The following is a 22,848-nucleotide window of genomic DNA, read 5'->3' as shown; positions in this document are numbered from 1 at the left end:
TCGGTGAGTGATTTTGCTTCATTAGTTTGTAGTTTGAATTCTCAAGTTTGGGTGATTGACTACACGGCCCTCCTAAGATGTACAACTGCCTCCTCTCCCTTAAAACCAGCCTACACCACGCTCCCCCTTCCAGCCTCACATTGCCTTCCACTACTTTCCTTCTTCCTATCCCCTTCAAACTGTGAAGTCCCATTCCCATGGGAAGCAACTCACTCACACTCAACCAGCCAGTTATTTTGATCCAGTTCTCCCTCAACTGGAAAATCTCTCTTCCTGCTCCTCCATCAGCTTCCAGTCCTGTTCCTGAGCCACCTGGCCCAGCATCAACACTTCCCTGTGACCACATTCCCTGCTGCTCCTCCGCACCATATCCATAACATAGGGCCTGCTTCTTCTACCCTCTAAGCCCAGCATCAAGCTGATAAGCTCCTGATTTCCTTTCGATCCTCCATCTATAATCTACCATTTGTCTTTTCAGCACCCACCAAACTGCTCTTCCTCTCTGCTATGTCAAATTTCTACCTAACTTCAGAAGTCAAGCCCTTTCATGTTATCCTCAAATTCTTACACTTGCCCCCATCCTCTAGACAAAAGTGGAGCTGTGCTCTTCTACAGCAGGTTTTTCAGGCTTCACACACAACTTCCACATGGGCACAATTTGCAAAGGGTTACTACCTGGATTTCTGTTCCTCTGATTTAGGTCATTCTTTGTTTCCAGGGTCAAAGGAGCATTACATCCTTAGTCATCTGCTCTTTATATTTATTTTCTTATCTAAAAAAATCCATTTTTATTATGTTTTACAGTATCTTTCTGCCTCAGTGTATTGAAGTATTTTGTAGCCCAGAATATGATCCAACAATCAATGTTCAAATATGGTAACACAGATTATATGTTTATAATAAATTCCAAACATGACTGGTATGCATAAGCACAATTTCTGCTTATCTCCATTTATCGAGATCACATACATTACGTAAACCCATAGAAATGCCTACAACTGATTGTGGATCATTGATATTGGGAATATTGATTATATACCCAAAGCATGATGTCTGAAATCCTACCTTGATTTTAATCTTAAGGAAAGGGATGAATGCCTTAGCCAGTTATCCATATAGGTTCACTTTACAGTTCCTAGATCCTATGGACAGTGATTATAGCATATGAAATACCCACAAGCCTTGCTAGTGGGCTCTATATGAAACACTTGACAGCAAATATAACGTACCAAGTTTCCTAGAAATACTATTTGTAATTTGTTTTTACATTGAAAAAGTGTGGCTTTAGCAGCTAGGATAGTGCTGGTATTTTATATGATGAAATATTTAATATTTATGTAACACTTAAAGCAAGCACAGTAAAATATCTATCCCAGTCTCTAGGCACTATTAACACTTCTTTAAACATACAAATCATATTTGATTCCTCACGTTTGCTTATGGAAATCCAAATTAGGATCAGAAATATGCTACTTTGTATTTTTCTTCCTCAGAAAGGGTACAACTAATATATTTCTAACTGTCATTCTATAGGTCACTTTATTTCTATGGAATTTTGAATTCCGAGCCTTGTGCTACTCCCATGAATATATACTTCCTTGAAGAATTTTATCAGCTAATATGGATAATATGTTTAGGCCCTGATTCAAGAACACATCCCTATTCAGTGCAGCACTTAAGCATGTATTTAACTTTGATCAAATGCAGAGTACCAATGGGACTTGTGCTTAAGACTTAATTGATTTAAATGGAACTTTATTACATGCTTAAAGTTAAGCATGTGCTTATGTCCCTTCCTGAATTTGAGCTTTAATTTGTGCTGAACATTGTAAAACTTTGGCTAAATCCAAGGCTTTCGAGTTGTCTACTGTTGCTTCAACTAAATGTCCTCTATACATAGATTTTTTTTAAAGCCATTTGTGCACCAAATGAGCAATGTCACCCACTGCTCCACCCATGTTTGTAAGGGGGAATCTGTTTTTTTGTCACTGAGAGTCTAGATTTGTATCCCGTTAGAATAGGAGTTCTCAAACTGGGGGTTGGGACCCCTCAGGTGGTCGTGAGGTTATTACGTGGGGGGTTGAGAGCTGTCAGCCTTCACCCTAAACCCCGCTTTGCCTTCAGCATTTATAATGATATTAAATATATAAAAAGTGTTTTTAATTTATAAGAGAGGGACGCACTCAGAGGCTTAGTATGTGAAAGGGGTCACCAGTACAAAAGTTTGAGAACTGCTTTAGAATGTCTGTTGCATGACTATATTCTGGAGCAAGGTCCTGAAAACCAATTTACATACCCAACTATTGATTTTACAAGTGCAGTACTTTCATATCAAACCCACAAAATTGATTTCAGAACTTGATTCAGTCAAACAGTTAAGACCACCTCTAAATACAAAATATCACACCTTTTCTCCATCAAATCAGCATATTCATTTCTTTCCTCCATGTGTTTGTAATAATCAACTTTTTTCGTGGAGAACTCCTCCCCCCCCAAAATACTAATTCACTCAAAATTCTGTTCTTTTGTTATATAACTTTTTTTTTTTAGAAACTCAGCGTTACTTACAAACTAAAACATTTTAACATGGCATACTAACCTCATCAGGACTAGAAGCCTGGTAAGTTCGATTTTCATCACTGAAGTTCTGATCCACTTCTGCATATTCTGTTTCTCCAGTCACTCCAGCATGGGATTCATACACTGGAGTCACATTATGACACAAAGCGATAGCTTTCACTGCTTCATGTATCCGACTGCTGACAGTCTTGCGGACCTTGGGTGCTGAAGACTGCACTTTTCTGGAAGGTGTCGAGCTGGTACTGTTTCCACTCGATTGGGAATGCATCTTTAAAACATAAAAAACAAACATCCAAGGCAATGAATAATGAATAAATCCAACAAAAGAAAGAAACTAGATGAATATCAATATACACCTGAAAAGTCACCCCTTGAAAACAACTGTGTGAAGGAACTGATTTCAATCTACTTGTGAGTTCTATGCTTGTGATCAAACCACCATTCCAATAGTTGGCAGCTTTTGGCTTTGAAGAGACCCAGGAATATGCAAGTGGTGTTGCATCTCAATGCTGATCTATACTGGCAGAGCAATGTGCATATGCAGACACATCAACCTACTATGCCTGTCTCTTTCCAGACCTATCACACTCTTACTTTTTATGCATTTTAGTTTGAGTCTACATGCATTAGCAGATTACTGAAAAATGCATTTGCTCTTCTATCATCTGATAATGTATTATAATTATTCTATTATAGTTTTACAGGTCACCTTTCACAGGACTTTAAAATACCCATTCAGTCAACAAACAAAGTTAAAGCAGGTACCTAATGAAAAGGGATACTTAAAACAGCTTTTGCTTTGATCCCTGATACTGTGGGCCATAGAGCTCCTACTGTGGGCCACAGAGCTCTCCTCTCCTCCTGTAAATCCCTCCTTTTCCTCTGTATTTCTTCCTTATCCCATTTCTCTCCCATGCATGTTGTTTTCTCTCTTATAATTCAGTCTTTTTGTGATCAGTTAAGAGTATAAATTCCTTAGGACAGGGACTACGGCCAAGATTTTGAAAAGTGACTAGCGTTAGTGTGTGCATCAAATTTTAGGTGCCCAACTAGAAACATTTAAAAGGAGCCTGCTTTTCAGAGGGTGGATGCTCAGGACTATCTGAAAATCAGGCCCCTTTAACACATATCTAGTTGGACACCCCAAAACTGAGACACCTACAAATCACTAGTTATTTTTGAAAATCTTGGCCCATGTCAATGTATTAGTCTCTAAAGCACAATACACACCTCTGGAATTATATATAAATTACTGATTTTACCTATTAATGAGACACATTTCTAGATGAATTAATCTAGTTCATGTAACAGTTGCTTTTACTTCAGCATGAAAATTTTCCTGGCTTGGGCAGGACACAAAAATCTAACAGTATAAAAGCTACCCATTTGGCAGGTAGCAAAGAGAATAAGAATATCCACTTCATTTTAAAATCATGTTGCTGTTACAGTAACCACCAATTTAGAACCATATTTTATGTCATGCTCCAGCCATGCTCAGCTGAACCTGACTGCATTTATATCTGAGGTGAAAGAGATTATATTTGGTTATTAACCTACTTGGGAAGAGACCTTTTTGGTCAGGTTATAAAATGATAACCTCCCTTCATCTCACCAGTACTATTCAACACTTTTCAGTTCACTTCAAAGTTACTCAGAAATTCTCTTTAGAAACCAAGCCTTTTTTCTCTCCCGACTGCATGTACTGATCTGCTGAACCGTGAACATTCTGCCCATCAAATTACAGTGCTGTCTAATAAAGGGTTTAACTTTCTGCTCATCTGGCACTGTTTTTCAGCTACTGCTTTAAACCTCTGCATTTGCATTCTGCTAACACTGATGGCATTACAGCTGCAAATAAATTAAGCTGATTTACTCCTTCTGAATTATGTTATGTTTATTGATGCTTGTATAATTTAATTTCACACAAATTCCATTAAAGATTATGCCCTCTATCACAAAATGCTTCCAGTGGGGAAATATAATCAGGTTATAATAGATTTGTGTGTTGCATTACAGTGGACCTACTAGACTATTGTCATCTTAATAATAAAACAGAACACAAACAAGGGATAAAAATCAATGTCACATAAGAACCCGTGTCTGTCTAACTGGCAGCTTTTATTACCAGAGATTAAATTAAAAAAACCTCACTATATATTTTTTATTGAAACAACTGTTGAATAGTTTATTTTGTGTACAGGAGTTCCTTTATTTTCTGTTTGCAATAGTTGCTAGCAACATACAAAATAATTAAAACATTATTTAAATGTCATTAAGTTATTATACACAACACTGAACTACAAAAAGAAGTTCTAGAAAAATAGCAAAATTGCTTTCCACCAGCTAGTAACTGCTAATCTGGATTTGGAAAATCCTTGTCCACACTTTGAAAAATAAACACATTTTTCTTTTTCTTTTTCTTCTTTTTTATTTCAGAGGTAAATGCCTCATAATTATAAATATTCAGTTTGTCACATAGCAGCAAATATTAAAAGTTTATTACAATGTAAAATTAATAAACTAATATTTTAGGTAAGCAAACATTTATGAAGCGTGCAGTTCTTTTTAATTAGAGATATTTTCCCCCTCAAAGTGAATTTAGTGTTCACGAATAGACCTCTAGGTTAAAACTGTAGTTCAATCTCTACTTCCAGTCAGCCCTACGACTCTCTGCTGAGATTGACAACTGTAATTGTTTTGTTTTGGTTACTGTAGACACCTAACATGATCCACTAGGACTAAATTCTTTTTACATAAGTCACCTAACAGCCATCAGATGGCAATGACTTTCAGTCACTGCTATTTAGGTCTGAATTTGGACTGTTGATCTTGAGGAACAAAAGCTCTATATCCCATTTCCAGTGTGTATTGTTCCATAATAAAGCTATTGTTTAACATAGATACCACTTAAGTAAGCAGATATATTGATCAGGACATGCAGGAGAATAAAGATATAGTCAAGTGAATGGATTTAAAGCTGCAGTCCACAACTTTATTTGTTTTAATATTAAAGGGGGGTTGTGGTGCCTTTGTCCAGAAATTCTTCTTCAAGGTGACCCATGGAGAGGCTGGCACTTTGGGGAGCCTGTCCTAATATCCATGGGTTGGATAATGTTTGTTGTTGACTGTAAAATGGATGAGTTTGGTGACTTTTTTGGGGGTGAATAGCTGAGTGTTGTCCACTGTCTTGTAAATATTTGAAACAGACAGCTATGCCATCTTTGTGAGGAATGTTTGTATATAGGGAAGTGATATCCATGGTGGCAAGGATAGATTTGTGGTTTATTATAACAATCTGTAACCCACTAATGCCCATTTTTGTCCCATGGGAGGCAGAATTGTACTCCACTCTCTTTTATGCTTCCCTTAGCCCAATTTATGTGTGTGTTTTGGGCAAGTGGAGAAAGGAAAGGGAGGTGCTAGAGGCATGCCTATCTCAAACCAGCGATGATGTCAATGGGCCACTTCACCTTGAATGATCCCTTTGATCTTGTATTTAGCTGTGATGCTCTGAATATCTTTACCAGACCTGAAGACAAGCTCTGTGTAGCTTGAAAGCTTGTCTCTCTCACCAACAGATGTTGGTCCAATAAAATATATTACCTCGCCCACTTAGTCTCTCTAATATCCTGGGACTCACACGGCTACAACACTGCATATATTGACATTTATTAACCACTGTCTCCCCCCACCCCTCCCCTTTTAAATTTTTTTTTCAAGGTACTTTCATCTCTCTTATCCTTTCCAACCAGGCCTCCATGATGCTGTGAGCAAGGGGAAAAAAGACAAAACCAAATCCCACAACCACCACCAAAATTGTGCCAATCTTTTCCAGAGAAGGAAAAATATCTTTCCTGATCCCAAAATGCAATCAAAGTTAGACCCACAGCAAGCCTAGAAAAACAGCTCTGAAAACAACAAAACTATAAGGCAAAGTGGGTAGAGCATCTTTCAACCATAAGGATGGTTGCTGCATACCCAGGAATGCTTAAACTTGGTAGGTGAGGGGGAATGCATATGGGTGTTCACTGGAGCCAACCTGTTTCCTTATGCCCTCCCCCAAAATGGTCACTGGGTAGCAACAGGAGGCGGAATTCTACTTCACTCTCTTTTGTGCTTGCCCTAGCACAATTTCTACGTGTATTCTGGGTAAGTGGAGAAAGGAGAAGGAGGTGCCAGAGGCATGCCTGCTTCCAAACAGGACCCCAACAGGTGACCATTCCCTTGACAGTCCAATCAACAACCTTTACCCCTCACACCAGAAAATGGGAAGGGGCATCATAGTGATATCCACAATATCCCCTATCGGAGTGTACATGCACAATTTAGTTTCAAACGGGATACACATAATAGAATATACTCATTGTTGAATGTATCTGGAATTATCCTGCAGGGACTCGATCAAATACCCTGTTCTTAACTACGTTAGGTTCCCCCACGTTTTTCTTTTTTCTTTCTTTCTTTAAAAACAAACAAACAAACAAACAAAAAAAAACTCTATGGATTTTTAATCCCCGTTAAGAAATTTAATAGAGTATTCCTTTTCCTACTGCTTCCATCCTTATCTTTTTGACAAACCTTTTTCTCTTTATTGCTTATACAAGTGAACATGGCTTTACAATGTTTATGTCTTTGTGATGAAGATCTTCAAAGATGCAATTAATCTCATCAGCATTGTTCTAGATACAGTGTTATCTTTAATTTGTGGTCAGTTTGCTGGATGGCTTTCTGTCTATGCTTCACCAGCGAAAAATACTGAATTTTCATCAATTAATAGTACTGGATAGAGGAAGAGTTAGCTTCCTAACAGATAGCGGGCTATGACAGATGTTTGGAATCAGGCAGGAATTCCAAACCACATTACAGTATATTAATTTTAGGGAAGGCCAAATTGTTGCCTGAAACTAGGACCCTGAGGATGTCCCTTTAAGGAGGAAAAAATAATCTACAAATGGGAAAACTTTTACATCAATTTTTTAGACCTAAAAAACATGGCAATGCCTCATCAACACTAAGAAAACCTGTCAATATAAAGGAAAATAAGTTATAAAATGAGATACCTGTGAATACGAATTGATAATGTGATTCTGAATTTCATCCATTGTGTCTGTCCCATAAGACACAGTACCCAGATGGAGGCGCTTAAATATCATCTCATTCTGGGTAAGTGTTCCTGTAATAAAAATATCAGAGTGATCAGAAAAAAGACAGAACTATGTAAGAGATTAGTTTGTACTATTTTGTTCCTTTGGGGGTGGAGTGCAACAGATTATGAAGGAGTATCCCAAGAGCCCTGAGGACTTTCCCATTTTGTTATTTTACAGATATCAGTAAGCCATTGACAGCTACTGTACTTGCTGACAAGGGGAACTGGAAAAGATCCCTCTGAAGCACATCAAGGCTATTACTTAATGGCCAAAAGGGTTATTGCTGAGCGAAGCAAGCTGAGGGTCAGAGTAAGCTATCACTCTTTATCCCCAACTATTTGCACTGACTGCAGGAGACTACTACTGGGACTAGAAATAAAGCTCAGGTATGTCACAAAACAGCAGAGAGCACCATCAAAAGGCCACAAAACAAGCCAAGTTAGCCCTTTTTTGGGTAAATGAGTCACGAGGAATTACAATCAGTTCAGTTAATTTAAGAAATTTAGTGCAGAAAAAGAAGGGTTACTCATCCTGGAGGAGTCACCATATCAAAATTCAATTTGGAAGCAACTCAACTGGACATTTGCCCCCACTGGACTGACAGAAATTATCTAGACCTGCGTCAAGCAGTGACATTTTCATCTCAAATGAAAGTGAAGGGTAGTCTTCAATATAATTTTTTTTTAAAAAAAGTAAAAAGCAAAGGGGAAAGAACTAGGATGTGTGCTCAAAGGAGCTACTGCTGGGAAATAAATGGGGAATTATTCCACAATGAGTATTCTCAGTTTGTTTCCTTCTTACTTTCTCCCTCCACATAACAGTGTAGATTTACCAAAGTTGTTGCATGTTAACGTTGCTGATGCTTTTGCCTTGGGTCTACAATGATGTAGGGTAGAGGGAAAAAAAAAAAAAATTCAATGCCAATATGTTAAAAGGGGGGGGGGGGCAGCTATTGGAGGGAAGGCTAATTTTTACAAGATTGCATGGTTGTATTTAGAAATCAGCCTTAATGTTAAAAGTACTATAGCACTGTAGTGCCTAGAGAAGCATACAGAGATGCCTCATAAGAACTTTTCTAAAATTAAGAAGGGGTATAATGTCATGGTGTGGGGAAGGACTAATAATTTTGCAATGACCCAGAGAAATGGCCAGGAGAAATCAAACTATGCTGAGAAAGCAGTGAGACAAAACAGTCCACAAACTGGGAAAGACAGTGGTTTTTGGTGAAAGTCACCCAGTTGTGGAACTCCTGACCACAGAAAGTCAGGATGAATTCATGTCTTATCTCTTTGTAGAGCACAATGTCAAAGGCATATTTAAACAGGGCTTTATCTATAGAGGCAGCAGAATGCTAACTGCTGAGCTTTCCTTCTTCTATAGATACTGTACTGCCTTCCAAAAAAGGCCCATATATTAAAACTTCACCAAGAGAGAAACAGAGAAGATGGCCCTACCAGGAAAACATAGAAACCTTGGATACCTTGTATATGGCATCTAGATAACATTATGACTAGTGCTTTGAAAACACAAGTATATGTATGGGGACAAAAATCACAGTGGAGTGCCTAAAAATTAGTCATTCCAGAGCAATTGCAGTACTCCAGTATCTTTCTAGTTCTAAATACCTTCATGGTAACAACATATTGCCATAACTTAAACGTACTTAAAATGGATTATGCTTAGAGATCTAGTTTTTAATATTATATTTTCTGTGACAATCTGAGCCACAAAAAAAAAGAAAAAAAGAAGAACAGAAAAGATTGTCCAGTTAAAAAGTCTATGTATAAATAACACAGATAGAAGACATACAATCTTGAGGTATCTGCATCTTTAAAGGTCAATTGCAACACTTTGCATTTGGTCAAAGGGTAAAAAAAAAAAAAAAAAAGGGATGTGTGTCAAACATGCCTCTTACTACATATTTCTAACACTATTCCATGATATGTATGAAGAAACACTTTTTGGCAAATAGAATCAAAGTTGTCTAGAATAGGTCACTGGAAATTAACACTTTTTCCGAATTTGACGAATTTAGCCTGTAACCGGAGTAAGCCTGGAATTTCAGAATCAACATAAATTGTATGTTTTCAGAGACCACTTTACATCTGTAAGGAACTATAGGGTGTCAGTCATGGAGTGACACTTTATGTTCACCACTGACATCCTTGATTTTTAGAAAGCTCTAATTGAAGCGTGGGTGGTTCAGGGTTCCATGATGAAGCGTAACAGGGGAGAGAGATCATCATGGGCTAGGTTCTTCTGTTAAGCTCATAGAAAGATCATATATCATTTGTTATCTAAGCCTTACTGAAAGTGAATAAAATAAACTACATTTTGAAAATATAGTCAGCCAAACTGGAATTAATCCAGTGTGCAGATATTCCCATTACATTCTCTTTTGCTCCTTGTGAGCATTTAAAGAGAGGCCCTAAGTTTCCTCTCTTATGAGGCTTGAAATATAAAAATATTTGTGTGTTAAAAGGTTAAGAATAATGCTTCTGAGGTTTATTTTAAAATCATTTTTGTGTATGATGGTAGATAACTAAAAATCCACAAATAATTTAAAAATACAGCAAGGAATGCTTCACACTAAGATTTATTCCTATTTGTAAATGCTTATTTTTGATATCCTGTCTTTGTCCCAGTATGACAGTGCAACACAGCAAGTCATAGGAAGAGAGCAAGTTAAAAGCATCAGACACACTATAATTAGTGTTTAGAAACTAGAACTTGTTTAGACAGTTAACATCCAGTTTATGCATCTGATATAGGGTACTTCCATTAGTGCTCTTCAGAGATATAGTCATGCTGTCACAGTCATAAATCTTCCTTCCCACTTATACACTGCAAGTCCACCACTCCTCTTGCCCGGTAATATATGAAAAATGAAATTTTATCTCAATTTTTGGGTACTTGTATAGTATAGTAACAATTAGATCATCATTCACTAAGATATTAAGAACATACACATTACACGCTGGGTATCAATTCCAAATAAATTGTAATTTTCTCTCAAAATTAACCAGAAAGGCACTCAGGCTCCCTTTTGCTTAAATATTACCCAGAACGATTGCATATATACAGTAAAGTTAAAGAAGAAAAAAATTTTAAAGGGTTATTTATGTGGAACGTGTCGATTTTTCACAGAATTTAGATACAATTAGTCAAAATTTATATGAGAAATAGAACATTTCCAGGTGTAGCTAGAAAGCAGCACACAAAGAATGAAAACCTGAGGTAACCATTAAAAAAATAATTTGTAACTCACTTATCTGGTTGTCATATACAAACTGGTTTGCAAGGAAACTCTCAGTGACTTTAAGGCAAGTAAAGAGAATTTTTTTTTTTTGCTCTCACGCTTTATAGGCAACATTTTATTAAATAAAAATACTTATTTTATGTTTTCCCTTCAAAACATTCACAGTTACCAAGAGATCATCTTTTTTTGGTAACTTTATTGAATTTCAGAATTTATGCAATCATCTTATGCTTCAAGATATGAAAACTCCATTCTCTGACTTGCGTGTGGTGACTAAGCATGGGGGACTAAGATATTAGTTTCTGAAGAATTTAAATCTTCATTTTAAAAAGCTAACTTTCTTGGTTTAATGGCTATAAAGATAAACGTCCAACAGTTAACTGATGCAGTGTTATCTTCCTGAATCTGTAGACAGACAATGCCAGTATCTTTCCAGTGCCCACATTGCTATGAGCAGCAGAGTATGCAGGCACTGGAATTAATTATAGTGGCAGGAGTGTTCCTCCATATTCCTTTCCCCCTGTCCCAGCCACCCATACCTTTCTCAGAAAACAAGATGGGAGGGAAGGGTAGATAAACAGAAACCTCTTGCCTTCCCCTTCCTCTCAGCAAGCAGAAGGCTTGTGGAGTAGAGCTCTGTACATCCTCTTACCTTGCAGCAATCAGCAGATGTGGTAGGTGGAGGGAAGGATGAAAGAGGAGAACTGAGTCCTAACACATAGAAGGACCAACAGTCCTGAGTCAATACTTGCACCTCTCACACTACTCATAGAAGGACTGCCATCTTCCCTTTTCTTTGATCGTAATAGGAAAAACAATTTTTGGCAGATTACTTTTAGGTATCTTATATAAATTTTTAGTCTCTGTTCAGAAGTCTAATCCAGATGGAAGAGAATAAAAAGATGAAGAAATGATAGGGCTGCATGGATCTAATTTTACTGTGTCTGCTCCCAAGATCTAATATTTATGGCTCCACACTCAACTGTGGATATTTGCAAATTCTAGCCATTTGTGAAGAAAAACAGAAGAGAGTTTTTCGACTTTTCAAAAGAGAAAAACTTTGTTTTTTGTCTTCCAAAAGAACTTCAGACACCTTCCTGTAAAGCACAGTTGACCACCTGAAGCTGAAAATAAGCCAAAAGTCCATACCTTGTCAACATTACAAATTTGTTTCTAAGTTCTCCTGGTTGAATGATCACAGCACTGAACTGGGCAAAAAATATCTTGCTAGTCTCCTCAGAATATGATGCCAGTTAGTCATGTCATACTATTTCCTCAGCAGTAGTTCTCCAATAATTATATTTTAGGCTTTAGTCTTCTAGCAGTAGATTAATAAGTCTTGCCAGACCTTTAGCTGTACACCTCTATGAACATTTTAAATATCTGTAGTTTGTGCTTCGAACAGAGTTAGTTCAGTGTTGTCAGTCTTCTTTCTATTCTGTCCCGCACGATGGATAATGGAGAAAACAGTGAAGATAAATTTACTGATAAGTTTAGTTTTAACCGCATTCTTTTACAAATGTGGTTTTATCTGATTTTCAGAATTTCCTTGGGGTGACTTGGTTAATCTTCACTTATTTCACAATTTTAAAAAATAGAACTTGGCTAAGAATTTGAAAAGCTTGCAAACACAAGAGGAAATGCGAAGCTCTTTTCAAAGATATCCAAAGAGCATGGCAGCCATCATATGACCCACCATCAAAGTATATTCTTAACTTTGTTTTTGAATACAGTTACCACATAAGGAAAATATCTTGACAAAAAGTTAGTGTGTGATTCCTACAGAAAAATTTAGTATACTCTTTTTTGAAGCAAAGAGTTTTTGACTCCAATTGTATCATTAAACACAGAGCAAAGCAGGCAAAGAGCAAATTAATTTCTAAGGAAAAAGTCCTGCAGGCATCATTCTCTGGGTGGCAACAGATGTGATTCACAACAGAGCAGTGGAGAATTTTAAGAAGCAGATGCAGAGCTTTCTGATCAAATATTACTAGGTTGTAAGTTGGCCTAATACCAACATTCTAAAAGGCCACAATAAAACAACAAGTAAGTACTTGCAATATATAAGCATTAATAACTTTGCCGGGAGTTACAAAAGCATATAACCTTTCATACAATATCTGTACTTTGCTTGAAAGATATACTCATTTAAAAGATAAAGGGCCAGATCCTTAAGCTGCTGTAAATCTGCATAGCTCTTTGGAAGGTCCAGCTGACTATCTGGCCCAATATTTTCAATGGTGAATTTTTGTCAGCAGTAGATATACAAAGACAAACTTTCTAAGAAGAAAACTGGGAAAAAAATATTGCCCCCCCATTGGAGGGGAAGAGAAATAATAGAAAAAGCAAATAGGAAGCATTTATATGCAATACCTCCTCCCCTCTTCCCTGTACCTGTACACCTTTCATAAAAAACTATGTATGGCCTAACTCAGGGGAAAAAGAAAGGCACATGTGATGTAGTCAGATAATAGCCACTGAAAGGGGTATGTCTATTCTTTCCTGTGGAGTGAAGTCCGTGTTAATAACACAGTTTTGTTACTAGTGCTCAGAACAGTATTAACTAACTCCTCTGTTCTCTTTTAGTCCCATCAGTGGGATCACACACGAATGGAAGCAGCAGAATAGCTAATGGTAGTATGCACATTCTTTGGTGATATTTTCCCTTCTGGTGGGGTGGGGGCAGGGGCACACAAAGAAAACACACGAAAGAAGTGCCCCTCTGTCAGTCTGACTGGGGATCCATTGAGTTGGGGCTGAGGTTTACTGTAGAATCACAACTGCTAAAGATTCTCCAGCTTTCTCAGCTATTTCTCTCCCTGCCCTCTGTTCATGCTGCATCCTTGCTGGTCCTGTGGCTTGTATGGGGAGCATGTGTCCTGAGAAGGAGGTATTTAATCTCATGGGATTGTTTTTGTAATTATTTGGTTCTCTGTATATTTTTATACTGACCAAATGCATGGGGGGGAAGGAAGGCATTGCAAATAATTCTCTCAAAAGATTCATTTTCAAACAGATGATTGCTGAAACAATACTTTACTAATATTAAAGTACATCATACCACATTTACAGGAGACAAAATAAGAAATCCACACTAATACACTGGCCTCTAGCAAAGGGCTTGCCCAGAAAATTATGAATCTCATTACTCTATGCATCTGTTCAACCGTTATGTGTTAAGTATCTCATTTGATCCAAAAATTCCCTGAAATGTTAATTACAGAACTCAAATGCAAGTCTATGCATTAATAAATAACTATGGTAGGAAGACTGTTTGTGTTTGTTATAATTGAATACTTTGGCTGTCATCACGAATGGCAGACAGCTTGCAGTTTTGCACTCCGAATGTCAGAAACGTTCAATAAATATAGCCAAATATCTTTGTTTTTCCCTTGTGATTAGGATCTTCTTGTACCCTGGAGAGGATAAAATATCATGCTCAGCTGCCCTTGGAAAACACTGGAAACAGTATTCCCCCCCCCCCCCATAATGGATGACGCCTTTCTGTCAAACTTATATGTGATTCAAGTCCAAACAACATGGCATTTTGGGTAATGGATGCTATAATTAAAATGTGAGTCCTAAAAAACCTGTTGTTTTAGTGGGTGTTCTTAGTAATGGCTTTGTTCTACATGAAGATAAAAACTCCCTAACAAAGGAATTAATGTATTGCTTTAATAGGCTGCACCCTGAGTTAAGTTTTAAAATTTATGAGTTCTCTGCAGCATTGTTCTTTAAACAATGGCATTGTCAAATGCAACCAGTGAGAAGATTAAAGTTCTCCCAGCAGATTAAGTACAAATTATCTGTCCTCCTGTTTCAGCATCATTTGTTCATTTATCACATAAGGTCTAGTATTTCTGGTCAGTGTCAATATGCTCTGCATCTTTGCAGTTAACAGATGTCTTCTCTTGTCGAATGAATTACTTTATGTTTCACGCACTGGTGGCCGCAGATGTGTCACTATAGCAACATCATTAATTTCAGATCTTACCGGAAACATGCACTCCAATCAAACCTAATTATACCACATTGCTTTCTTGTCCCACAATAAGGAAACTATAATGCAATTATTGGGATACTTCATTTTCTATTCTACTGTGGCAAATGAGAGAGCCACTGTGATGGACGCTTCTTGTCAAAAAGCTTATTGATGAAGCACAAACCCAATTTACAATCATACAAAGGACTACCTTGCAATTATGTTAGTAAGGTAATGCTCCTTAGACTGAACAACTAATTCTTAATTATTCCAAGTAAAGCTTGGACCAAAGTATACGATTTGTGCAAGCTGTTTTCTGCATTCTCTTTTCATTTTCAATATTGAGAAACCTGAGGTCTTTGACTGTATAGAAATAGGACCACCCCTTTAGATCTGCTTTTATAAGATCAGCCACCAGGGTGGGCTATAAGAATTGCTGAGCCTTTTTCTTACCTTAAACATCCAAACCTCAAGGGGGAAGTTAAAAGTGAGAGTTATTTAACGAATAAAAATTACTAATAATGTTTGTTAAAATGAAAATACCAATTGTTGTAAACAGCTATTTTGAACTATTTATAATCATACAAAGGGTATCTCAAGGCAGTTATATACAGATTCTATTCATTCTCTCAATGATATGTTTATGTCTGGGATAAATCTTAGACTGAGACACCAAATATCGGATTTAGTTAAGCAAGTAATATGAAAAGAGGATAAATCTGGGTTCAGGTCCCTCACCAGTACCCTCCAGGCATTGACAGTTGTGTCTATGCATCTTTTACACAGATCAATTTAGCCAAACAAACAATTTGACTTTTTTAGTTCCTTATAACATTGCTATTTTATAACCTTTTAAGTCATGAAATTACAACTTTTATCCTTCTTTCAAAACTTTGAAGATAGAGTTTGGATAAGCCCTTGATTTGACAGCTAGCTATCTTCCAAACTATGTCTTAAAGTATTCCACTAATACCTTTAGATATGTGTCTCTTTAGCCATAAGTACACTCCGGTATTAAATGTGTACAGTGAAAGATTGGCATACAACTGGCCTCTTTTTTTTAAAATAAATCAAGCTAGTATGATTGCAATTTGTATGATGTGGTGTGGCGTAAGTAAAATCATTCAGATGCAAAATATAATTTTTTGTTTTTGTTTTTTTAAGTGACCCATTCAAATGTGTGCTTTTCACTTTCTTTACTGGATTTAATAAAATAAAATAGTATTTTACAGCTGTAAACCTAAAATTCCATGTGACAAAGTATTTATATAAACATTTCAAGAATAACCTTTATGATTCATTATTATGTTGTACTGTGTTGATCTGCTAAGTGTTTTTGATTGGTTACTATCTTACTGGATCTTCAACTGAAGATATCAAATGGTAGCTTTTTTGAAGAAGACGACGAAAAAAAAATTGTAGCTTTCAAGCAGAGCAGGTCCAGAGCCAGATCTGAAGAAGAGCTCTGTGCAGTCTGAAATTTTGCCTCTTCCAGCAACAGAAGTTGGTCCAATAAAGGTTTGTCTTTCTCATATCCTGGGACCAACATGGCTACAACACTGCAAGCCTTTTTGTCTATTACAGTTTGGAAAGCTATTTTCATATTTAAAAACATATTCTAATTCATCTGGTCAGAATAAATGTGTATATTTTAGTAGGTTGATTGATTCAATCCCAGAGAACTATGAAATGAATAAATGAAACCAATGAAATAATGCTTTTTACAATATCCAACAACCACCACAATAACTAACACACAGCTAAGATCTATGTAACAGTAGGTTCCTCAAATTTTTGCAAAGACTGTGGGGATATACTATGTAAACATGTTTAACTTTTAATAGCTAACAGAATATGGTTTAGTGAGGCTCACATTTAGGATTCTGTGGCCTATGAAGGGGGCTAGAGGGCAACAGAATATATACTAAGAACACAACGCTGGCCCAAATTTACACTTTACATACTTGCCCTTCCAAGCTGTTCTGCTAAGGGCTAGTATGGATGGTTCTGTTAATTTTCTCAACATGTCAAATCAAACACAATAAGGGAGAGCAGTTTGGAATATGAAAATGGAGCTTCACAGCCCAATAGTGGCTCAAGAAGAAATTGATAAACTGGTGTTAGGAAAATGGAGAATCAGAATTAACAACAGATGACCATGACTTTTGCTCTCCCTAAGAAACTGCTGTTTTGGAGGATGATCTTTATGACTAGTTGTTTTGGCAAAAACTTGCTCTCTTACAAACCAGTCCTAACTTTGAGTCTTCTTAAAATATTTTCAAGGGAATGAGGTTCCAAGGGCGCACACAGATGAAAATGGCAGTATAAAGGCTAAAATGGCATATAGCATCTTTTGGAGTAACTCACATGGGTAATTCATGCCATAATTCTACAAACACTAGCAAGTATAGTTTACTATACTAAGTGGTCTCATTGAAATCAAGGGAACTATTCATGGAAATAAATTGTGTGTGTGGTAATAAGGACTTGAAGAATCAGGTCCATAGGCCCTGATCTACGAAAACATGTAAACACGTGCTTAATGTTTAACTTTAAAAAAAAGAATCAGTGGCTGTTTATCCTGTTACTACACAAGGAAATAAATAAAGGTCATATATGGAAAAAAAGATTCTTAAATATAAAAAAAAATCAGATGAAAACTGTAGCCACAGGTACCTGTTTTATCCGTTAATAAATATACTAAACGCCCCAACTCCTCTGGTATGGTGCTGGTTCGTACAACAGTTCCAGGAATATTGTCATCCTTCATAATCATCCACCCATAGGCTGCTTTGCCCATGTCCAAATTCACACGTAAACTGTAAAGAAGAGTATATCATACTCAGTGTAAACTCAAGACAATATCTTAAAAAGATGACAATTATAACCATAAAAAGTTATAATTGAAAATTGAACTAAAAGCTGCTTTTATCATAACATATCAGCAAAATCTTGAAAAATGACTTTTATTTGAACTACATATTGAGATTATAAACTCTTTACAGTAGGAACAGTCTTTTTGTTCTGTGTGTTCTGTGTGGTTTTCCTTAACATAAGGGGCCCTACACCATGTCTGGGGTGCGAGGTACTAGCACAATAAAAATATATATTAATAGGTCTGCTTGGCCTTTCGAAGAACTATAAAAAAAATTGCAAGTGTGCACAAAGGTTAGAGAGATAATTTAGTTACCGTATTGAAAATATTAATTAAAATGTAACGATGCATAATTCAGTGCAATTATATAAATTTTGTAGACAATTTCAAAGGGAGACTTCCATCATTTGTTGATTATAAAAGCTATTTTCACTTTGTGATATGGAGACACATATAAGTTAGCATGACCCCTTCACAATGCAACCAATGTGCAAAAGGCACGGTAAATGTCCCATCAACACAATCAAGCTTTCACTTCAGAATACAAGATTATGAGTAGTATCCCAATCTTAAAACCAATGAATTTCACATCCTTTCCCATACAAGTCAGCCAATCAGAGTTGATTTCAGTCCCATTTCTCTTGCTGAAGATCAAATTATGACTTCATTTAAGACTGTCTAATACAGTTCTATCTGTTTAAAAGTGCTGCTGGGGACAGAATACCAGCAATTTCTTTAAGATTCCCAACAGGCCATCTTCAGCAATACCAAGATGGCAGAAGTACTAAAACCTTTCAAATGCTTCCCATCTGTACCCTTGCCATCACTGTGTAATGGATACGAATGTTGTTCATGCACAAGCGACTGAGACTCACCTAAGGGGATAGTAATTCACAGATAGCTACATGCCATGTAGACAACAGATATGCTTAATCAGAGTTGTATGATATTTAGCATTTTCAATACACTTATTTTCATAGTGAAATAAATGTTCATCTGCTACTCCTTTTGTAATTTGCTCAGCAAAAGACTCCGTAAGGCTCAGGCCAAAAGGAAAGACAGGTTTTTCTGGACACAGGGTTTTTTTCCTCTCAAAAATAATTCTCTGCTATCTCCTTAGTTCCTTCCTTGACAATTCTGTATAATCTTGATCATAGGTGCCAACTTTTCCCGGCACCGGTGGGTGCTCGACCCCCGCCGACCCCGACTCCACCCCTGTCCCGGCCACATTCCAACCCCTTCCCCAAAGTCCCCACCCCAACTCCGCCCCCTCCCTGCCCCTATTGGACTCCTTTCCCAAATCCCTGCCCCAGCCCTGCCTCTTCCCCAAGCATGCTGTGTTCTCCTGCCCCCCGCCCCCCAATGCTTGCCGCCGCAAAACAGCTGTTTTGCGGCGGCAAGCACTGGGAGCTAGGGGAAGTGGGGACGCGGCGAGCTCATGGGAGTAGGCGAGCTGGGACGGGGGAACGGGGTGGGCACCCACCGATTTTTCCCGGTGGGTGCTCCAGCCCCATAGCACCCACGGAGTCGGCACCTATCATCTTGTTCATCTGGAGGGCTTCCACTTGGAGATTTATCCAGAATAGCTGGAACAATAACTTCCAGCTTCTTTAAGCCACAATAAAATGGATTAAACAAGTAGGACAGGCAACAGAATAGGGGACTAATAGAATTTTCTTTTTTAAGAAACAATTATCTGTTCATTAGAAGTACTGCTATTTGTTTATTTTTGTTTTGTATAGTGTCTCCCAATCCCAGATCTTTTTTCTGATGCTTGGCAAGGACTGCATTGTCTCTATGTGTGGCCATCACCTAGCACATTGTTGATACTACCAAAATACTAATCATGATAAAAGCATTGTACAATTGTTTTCAATAATAATTTTTCTACTTGATTTTTCATGGCAAGAGAGGGTACGAGTACCCACGAATGAAGAGTCGAATTAGATACAGATGTTCGTGTGAGAGAGATGTTCTGCTTGGTGCTGTACAGACTCCATATGTTTGGTACTTTTAATCTTTCCTTTAAAACACTTTTATGCAGTAAGAGAATCTTGATTATATGACAAAAATTATCTTAAATTCAACAGTTCAAAAATAGCTGAAAGGTGACAAAAGCCCACAGGGAAGCATAAAAACAGTGACCTTAACAGAGGGCTAGATGCTGGAGGGACATGGAAAATTACAACAAGGGTCACTGCTTCAAGCAACAAGAGGGAAATCAACTGGGGAATATGCTCAGCATCTTAGCTGTCTCTACACAAATGCTAGGAGTATAGTGAATAAACAGGAAGAACTAGTACATAAGCTAAATCACGACTGGTGTCACAGAGATTAGATAGGATCAGTCTCATGATTGGAATATTTATATAGGGGGGGTACTATATAAGGAAGAACAGGCAGGTTTAAAATACATGTGTTGCATTGTTCGGAGGTCCAGAAGTTGGTGAGAAGCAGACCAGTTGAAAGCCTCTGGGTTGAGATAAAAGGAGTAAAAAAGGGGTGATGTCATGGTAGTCGTCTACTACAGACCACCAAATCAGGAGGAGATGGTGGATAAGGCATTTTTAGAACAAATAAAAAAAATCAACACATAAAACCTGGTAGCAATGGGAGATTAACTACTCAGGACATCAGTTGGAAAAGTAATATGGCAAAATACAAAACTTCCAGTAGGTTCTTGGAACGTATTGGAGTTTTGGTTCAAAAAGTGGAGGACGTAACCAGGGGGACAGGTTTCTTTGCAAAGCACAGCCAGGTGTTAAACCTGTGACCCTAGAGGGAGACTGTGATAAGAGGAAAGTATGTATTTGATTATGAAATGTAAGTGTCTTCCTTGAATCACACCCTCCATGTTTAAACTGAAAACTTTTAATCAGCCCCTCACTGCCTCCTCCGCAACTGCCTTCCACCACTTCCCAAGCATTTCCAGGAGAAGCCAATGGAAGCAATCTAAGAAGCTGCTGTCCCCCTCCCCTGCTGCAGTTCTTCCTTTGGCTTCTTGTTGCTTCACTGCCTGCTTCCCTTACAGGAGCCAAAGGGACACAGAAAAGAGCTTGACCTTACCCTACAAAAGTGCCTAGTACAGGATGGCTCCCCTATTTCCGTCAACCACCTATGGGAAGAGCAGGACAGGGAAAAGTAGGAGAAGCTGAAATCCACCCTCCAGTTACAGCTCCCTGATTCTCTGCTACAGCCCCCGTATAGGTAAGAATGGCCTGGGGCTCCTTTAACTAGCAGCAGCTGGCAACAGTCCCCTAGGACTACCTAAGAACAAGCTAGAGCACAGTGTGCGCTATCCATTCCCCTTTCCCACTCCCACACCCCTTTGCACCAGGAACTGTGAGGACGGTGGCATAAAAACAGGCTACGTTGGCTGAAATGCCAGAGGAATTCCCAGCAGGACGCTTCAGGTGGTTTCTACTTCCTTTGCACCACCTGAGTGGAACAGGGCAAGTGAACAAAGCAGAGAATCTGCCTTCAAGTATTAACTGAGGACCCTTTCCCTTTCTTAAATAATATATTTGGCCCTGAGCTTGAAAAATCTGGATACTACTGATGCAGAGGTTCTATAAAGCCAGAGGGACAAGCATAGATATACATGGATTTCGAGGAGCCTAAGATGCTGTGCAACCATTGCCTGGCATTTATAAAGACAAGCAGGGCCACAGCATATTCTTTCAGAAGTTGCTTGAGAGGCATCTCTGAAAAAGGATGGGGAACAAATTGGTATGTACTTAATTGTTTTAATTTATGCAGTCATTCTTCCGCTTTAAGCACTCCTTGACATATTTTAAAAATACAATTATAAAAACATACTACTCCATTAACCCCCTTTATCTGACATTTAACATATACAATCCAACTGCTCAAATAATCTTCAGGTTCTTTAAAATTTTGCACCAGAATCCTCCCAATCGCTCACAGCTAGGAAAAACAAACAGGAATTCCAGCATGTCCTAAGATCACCAAACGTGAACTATTTTGGAATACAGAAGGCAGGGAAGTGAACTGGATAGCTTATCCTTATTTAATGATCTCTAGCACACTCTGATTTGAGCTAATTCTCTGGCCCAAGCAAATGGGATGGATGATTCTCAAAGAAGATAGGAAACAGGTTCTGTGTTTGTACAGTGCCTAGCACAAGGTCCTGGTCAATTACTAAGGCTTCTAGGTGCTGTTGAAATACGAACAATTGATACTGCTACCACTACTGAGCTCTTTTCACACAGAGGCACTGTACTCCATTAGAAAATAATGTCTGTGGTTTCAGTTGATTCCCCTTGGTGAAACCTACTTCAAGGATCAGAGAGGAAAAGGGCTTGGATTCCTGTATGGCAACTGAGTGAAAAGGGAAAAGGCAATTGATTTAACTTCCTTCAGTGTTTCCTGCAAGCACTGAAATAAAGAAGTCTTGCCTCTTACAGAAAAAAATTAAACCCTTACTTTCAACCTCTTGAGAAAGACCAAAACTTCTTGTTTAGGTGGAGTGAACAGTAATCTGATGAAGTGAGCTGTAGCTCATGAAAGCTTATGCTCAAATAAATTTGTTAGTCTCTAAGGTGCCACAAGTACTCCTTTTCTTTTTGCGAATACAGACTAACACGGCTGCTACTCTGAAACCAGTAATAGATCTTACATCCCTAACCATATATAGTTATATATCAGCGGTGGCCAAATTTACTGACCCTCCAAAGCTGCATACGACAATCTTCAGAAGTTCGAGAGCCGGGGCACACCTGCTGGGGTAGAAGCCCTTACCCCACCACCCTGCTGCAAGGCAGAGGTCCCGAGCACCCCCCACCCCCAAGTCTCGTAAATGGAGAATGGAGGGGCAGGGGCTCCTCAAGCCACATTTTAACTGTAAAAGAGCTGCATGTGGCTTGCGAGCCACGGTTTGGCCACCACCCCTGTTGTATACGCAGTAGGAAGTGATGAAATATCATCACGGAATGTCAAGGTGGTCTCAGATCTCCTTTTTATGGGTTTCTTGGATATGCTCAAG

At 38.1% G+C, this 22,848-nt stretch overlaps 1 protein-coding gene across 2 annotated transcripts in view; it reads right to left on the bottom strand.

Moving 5' to 3' along the window:
- ATP9B (ATPase phospholipid transporting 9B) overlaps window positions 1-22,848 on the bottom strand; it is a 294,054-nt gene that overhangs the window by 44,631 nt on the left and 226,575 nt on the right. For both annotated transcript variants that reach the window (XM_077810530.1, XM_077810529.1), the window contains exons 13-15: window positions 17,645-17,787; window positions 7,641-7,753; window positions 2,600-2,848 (exon numbers count right to left, since the gene is read on the bottom strand). In XM_077810530.1, coding sequence (XP_077666656.1) covers window positions 2,600-2,848; window positions 7,641-7,753; window positions 17,645-17,787 — 505 coding nt within the window. The remainder of the gene's footprint in view (window positions 1-2,599; window positions 2,849-7,640; window positions 7,754-17,644; window positions 17,788-22,848) is intronic.

Source organism: Eretmochelys imbricata, chromosome 2 (genome assembly GCF_965152235.1).
Source record: "Eretmochelys imbricata isolate rEreImb1 chromosome 2, rEreImb1.hap1, whole genome shotgun sequence".
In the NCBI taxonomy this organism is placed as follows: Eukaryota; Metazoa; Chordata; order Testudines; family Cheloniidae; genus Eretmochelys; species Eretmochelys imbricata.
The sequence above is the reverse complement of the archived record's forward strand: the minus strand, read 5'-3'. Positions and strand labels throughout refer to the sequence as shown.